Source organism: Vicia villosa, linkage group LG5, assembly GCF_029867415.1.
Source record: "Vicia villosa cultivar HV-30 ecotype Madison, WI linkage group LG5, Vvil1.0, whole genome shotgun sequence".
In the NCBI taxonomy this organism is placed as follows: domain Eukaryota; kingdom Viridiplantae; phylum Streptophyta; class Magnoliopsida; order Fabales; family Fabaceae; genus Vicia; species Vicia villosa.
Window position 1 is genome coordinate 15,898,923 of NC_081184.1, and position 5,813 is coordinate 15,904,735.

General features: G+C 42.3%; 1 protein-coding gene across 1 annotated transcript; it reads right to left on the bottom strand.

Moving 5' to 3' along the window:
- Positions 1-251: 251 nt before the first annotated feature.
- Positions 252-929, bottom strand: LOC131604277 (uncharacterized). Its single transcript, XM_058876730.1, has one exon. The coding sequence runs from the start codon at positions 927-929 to the stop codon at positions 252-254; it is 678 nt and encodes a 225-aa protein (XP_058732713.1).
- Positions 930-5,813: the final 4,884 nt, after the last annotated feature.

Here is a 5,813-nt window from a genome sequence, read left to right on the forward strand (position 1 = left end):
CACTTGATGGATCCCCGGACAACATGGTAGTCCATGACAGCTTCGATGCTCCTTATGTGGTCGTCGGGGTCGGTGGTTCCGTCGTACTGATCCAAGACGGGTGGTTTTTCCATACCTCGCGGAAGACGAACTCGTCGGATGTGCTCGGACAAAGGACTGCGGAAATCTTCTTCGTCGCTGGGTCCCGGGGAGTTTGAATGTCTGCCCCGCTTGGGTTTTGTGTGTGTTTTGCCCGAGATTCTGCGGTTGTCTTATGGAGGAGAATGCTCGCGGGGTTTCAACACAGCTTTGGAGGGGCCTCGGCGTTCCTGCTCGGGTGAGAGGCTCCTGGCTTCAATGGTTTCAGGCTTCTGATTTTTCTGACTCTTTCGAGGTGGAGAGCGGGAGTAAGACCTCTGGCAACGGTTCCTCTTAGGCGGGGAACGAGACGAGGACGGGGAGCGCTTGCGATATCTCCTTGGAGGCGAGCGTGAAGAGGAATAGGAACGCGACCGATGGCGTCTCCGCGGAGGGGAACGATATCGTCGCTTCCTTTCCATCTCGTGGATGCGGTCGCCCTGTTGGCGGATGAGACGGTTGGTTCTCTGCAGCTCTTTGAGTAGGAGGATGGCTGTAGGGTCAGCGCCCTCGAGGATGTTGATCTGCTCATCCTCGTCTTGGCTGTGAACTCTTCGCCTCTCAGAGGTGTGGGTGAATGAGGAGGCAGCATGTCCATCTCTGGCGTCGGTCTCGTTCTCGTTCTGGGGTCGATCAGGTTCAGTCTGGGGGTCGAGTCTGCTCGTCTTCCCCGTTCTGAACGTGTCCCTCGGGAGGAACTTGTTCGACGTTCTGAACTTGCTGAAAACTGTGCACATGTTGGATGTTCTGATTCTGTTGCCTCCGGGGTTGCGAGGTCTCATGTCTCGGCCTTCTCTGTCCGGCAAGAGCATGTTGTGGTCCTTCCTGCCGATGACGATTCGTCACCTCGCGGGTGGAATCTTCGATCAGCTATTCCAGGAGGAAGGGATCAGGGTTTGGGATGTTGTTGTTGTTGGCCATGACGATCGTGAAAGGTAATGCTTTGATCTTTGTTAAAGAAGGGGGGGCAAGATTCCCACAGACGGCGCCACTGATCGTACCTGATCAGAAGAATCGTCAAGGCAGCGGAATCTGGCTCGGAGAGCAAGATGGGGGGTACCTGCAAGGTTCTCCGATGCTTAAGTTAGTGTTAGGAGTAAATTAATGGTAAATTCATGTGTTAATATAAGTGATTTCTTCTCTAAACTAATGCAAATTGTGATAGATCCATAGGTTTTTAGTGAGAATTGAACTGAAAAGGTTCAGTTCATGTGTAAAGCAAATTGAATCACTTATGGGTATTATTGATGCAGGTTTAGAGCTGAACTGAAGCTTTAGGAAAACATGAAGAGGAAAGGAAGCTGGAAGTCTCAAAGGCAAAGCAAAAAGATGAAGTTTGACAAAGCCGCGCCACGGGAGTTCTAGCCAGCGCCGCGCCAAAGTCTCTGTTTCTGATTGCGCCGCGCACCTCCGTTACCGCGCCGCGGCCTCGGCGTTAAAAGCCCAAAACTTATAAATAGAAGCCCTAGCTTCCAAGTGAAAGGGATGTCCTTTGTGAGCGAAATTAGGAGAGCATTCTGATTTTGCAGTCAAGAACAACAATTGAAGGCCAATTCTTTACCAATCGAAGACATTCCATTGATGAAGATGAATCCCTCCATTAATTCTTGTGTGTTCTTCATGTCTATGGAGAGCTAAATTCCTCTTGTTGAGTTTAAGGTAGTAGTTAACTTATGAATATACAACGCCATTAATTATTTCCTATGAACAATTGTTTGAATTTATTATCAATAAGAAACCTTGTTTTTACTTTACACCATTGTTGAATCTTTGATCGAAAGAAAGGATTTTAACTTTTGCCCTAGGTTACTATATTGATTCAATCTCAATTTGCAGAGATGGAATTGTGATTGAGTTTTCATAATTATCGTTCCTTATTACTATTATCGATATTGATATTTGGAGAGATCGAATCTCATACCGGTAAAAGTTTATCTAATTTGATTTGCAGACATGGAATCATATTTGAGGATAAGTGAAGATAGTAATTCAAATGATTGTTCAATTGTGAATTAATTGATAAGTTGTATAGGAATAGGTTGATGAACCCTAAAGCTCAACATACTTCCTTAATCGTTAACAAACGTTCATTATTTGCATTTAAATTATTGTTTAAATTTGATAGTATCATAATCATAAAACAAACTCAATTACTTTTTCTAACTCAAAATAATTAACTATAGAACGGCAGTGATATTAACCAATCCCTGTGGATACGATATATTACCGAAAATATTTACCCACAAATACTTTCAACAAATTGGCGCCGTTGCCGGGGATTGGTGTCAATATTGCACGCATTGCAATAGTTCTTGTTTCGAGTTTTAATTTTTATTTTCTCGATTTGGTTGTTTCACTTGTTTGCTAGTTTTTGCAGAAGATCGTGTATGCGCAGCAAAGTTCCCAGTGATCAACTTCTTTTTGATCCCGAGATCGAAAGGACCGCTAGGAGGCTAAATAGCAAAGCACGAAGAAGAGCAAACATAGCAAAAGCAAGAGACAACGCAACCGCGACATCGTCACAACAACTTGAAACCATTGACGAGTCGCAAGAAGGACTTTTCTTTCACGAACTATTTGCGGAAGAAGAACCGGAAGTTATTATACAACCTACTGCTGTCAACATGGCTGCTAATGGTCCATGTGCTAATAGTCCAAGGCTCAACCCACAGTTCGCTAGAACTGCCGCCAACGGGCGGACTTCAGAATTGAAGACCGGTATCATCCAGTTGATATGTGCGAGTCCTTTCGCCGGATTGGACCACGAAGATCCGTACACGCATCTTACTCGATTCTATGAGTTAGCGGGTACCACGGGTGTCGCTCAAGCTGATGAGGAAACATTATTCAAAAGGTTGTTCCCACACTCTTTACTATCTAAAGCAAAAGATTGGTACTTGGATCAACCTGAAACGGTGATGACTGATTGGAATACCTTAGAGGAAAAATTCTTAGAGCGGTTTTATTCTCAAAACCGATTTTTTGAAGCAAAAACGGCAATAGCGGTATTCTCTCAAGGTAGTAGTGAATCATTGAATGAAGCATGGGAGAGGTATAAAGCTATGTTGAGAAAGTGCAAATGACACGGTTTCGCAGAGGTTGACCAAATCCACATGTTCCGTAGTGGCCTCACCCCAACCAACAAAACACTCTTGGATGCCACAGCTGGTGGTTCACTTATGTCCAAGACACCTGCTGAAGCTACTCAAATAATTGAGCGAATGGCTCTGAATGATCGTCAGGGTAACCACGATCGAACTGTCAGAGACAAGAAACCCGGATTATTAGAATTGAACAACAGTGATGCCCTGCTGGCCCAAAATAAGCTTCTAACATCACAAGTGGAACTTTTGACACAACAAATGTCTAAATTACCACAACAAATCAAGGAGCTGAACGGGGTATCTAATTCTTATCAAGTTGCTAAGTGCGAATTGTGCAAGGGAGATCATCAAACAGGATTCTGTCCACCAGTTCTAGAAGAAGAAGTGAATTACATGAACAACAACCAAGGACAAAGGCAGAATCAATATCAAAATCAGCCATACCAACAAGGTTATCCACCAAGGCATAACAACCAAGGGTACCAACAAAGGCCACCAAATCAAGGGTATCAACAACAAGCCTTCCAACCTTACACTCAACCACCACCACAACAAGGAGGACAGTCAAAGTTAGAAGAAACTATGACACAATTCATGCAAATGTTAATGACAAATCAAAAGAATCAAGAGGCAGCTATAAAGAATTTGGAAACTCAAGTGGGTCAACTTGCTAAGCAGATTGCAACTAATCAATCAAATGCAACTTTTTCGGCCAACACTCAAGAGAACCCAAAGGGGCATTGCAAAGCGGTGGTGACAAGGACTGGACAGAAAGGTGGCAAGGATGAAACGGAAACGAATGAGGTTGAGGATGATAAAGAAAAGGAAGATGAAAAACATGATGGAGAAGACGAAGAATATGAAATTATTAACAATGGGGATGAAGAAGAAGATGTGAATAAAGAAGTCAAGAAGGAGAAATTAAAAATAAGGAGTGCTAAAGATAAGATGGCGAACAACACGATTCCAAGTCAACATTTGCCATATCCCCATGCGCCATCAAAGAAAGACAACTCTAGACAATATGCCAGGTTTATGGAAATTTTTAAGCAACTACAAATTAATATTCCATTCTCTGAAGCTATTGCTCAAATGCCAAAATATGCAAAATTTATGAAAGATATTTTGACAAAGAAGAAAAGACCGAAAGAAGAAGAGGTTATTATACTTAATGCACAATGTAGTGCTATCATATCACGCCTCCCCCAAAAGGCGAGAGATCCCGGAAGAGTCACATTGCCGGTCACAATTGGGAATCAAAACATTGGGAATGGATTGATTGATCTAGGATCAAGCATCAATTTAATCCCTTTATCAATAGTGAAGCGGCTGGGAAATATTGAAATGAAGTCAACAAGAATGACTTTGCAACTAGCAGATAAATCTACCAATCTTCCGTATGGAATTGCACAAGACATGTTAGTGAAATTTGACAAATTTCTGTTTCCGGTGGATTTTGTGGTGATTGATATGGAAGAAGACAAAGATTCACCTATCATTCTTGGAAGGCCATTCATGAAAACAGCCCGGATGATGATCGATATTGATGATGGTATAATGAAGCTAAGAGTCCAAGATGAAGAGGTATGTTTTAATCTTTTTGATGCCATGAAACAACCCAAAGACAAGAATGATTGCTTTCGCATGGATGTAACTGAAGAGATTGTAGAAGAAGTGGCAAGCCAAATTCATCTTTCTAACCCTTTAGAGAGATCTCTTGTTGATTCGTTTAATGTACTTACTCAAGAAGAAGAAAAAGAAATTGAGTTGTTCCTAAAAGAATTAGAGAAAGGCGGCAACACATCCAACAAGGAAGAAAAAGTGGAAGATTTGGGGCTGAAAAAAGAAGTGAAAGAGTCGAAGATGGAATTAAAATTACTCTCAACTCATTTGAAGTATGTCTTTTTAGATGAAGAGGGAATTCAACCGGTCGTTATTAGCTCAAAGTTAAATACTACAGAAAAGGCAAGACTCATCCAAATCCTTCAAAAGAATAAAGCGGCAATCGGATGGGTATTAGCAGATTTGAAAGGTATCAGCCCCGCATATTGCATGCACAAGATCATGTTAGAGGAAGAATTCAAACCGGTGGCCCAACCGCAAAGAAGACTAAATCCAACAATGAAAGAAGTAGTAAGAAAAGAGGTGATCAAACTCCTAGAAGCAGGAATGATCTACCCAATTTCTGATAGTGCATGGGTAAGTCTGGTACAAGTTGTTCCGAAGAAGGGAGGCATGACGGTAATCCGTAATGACAAAAATGAACTCATACCAAATAGAACTGTGACCGGGTGGCGCATGTGCATAGATTACCGAAGACTCAACAAAGCTACGCGAAAAGACCATTTTCCACTACCTTTCATGGATCAAATGCTTGAGAGGTTATCGGGGCAGAATTACTATTGCTTTTTGGATGGATACTCCGGATACAATCAAATCGTGGTCAACCCAGAGGATCATGAGAAAACAGCATTTACATGTCCATTTGGAATTTTCGCATATAGGAGGATGCCATTTGGATTATGCAATGCCCCAGCAACTTTTCAACGATGTATGCAAGCCATATTCTCTGACCTTATTGAAAAGAGTATT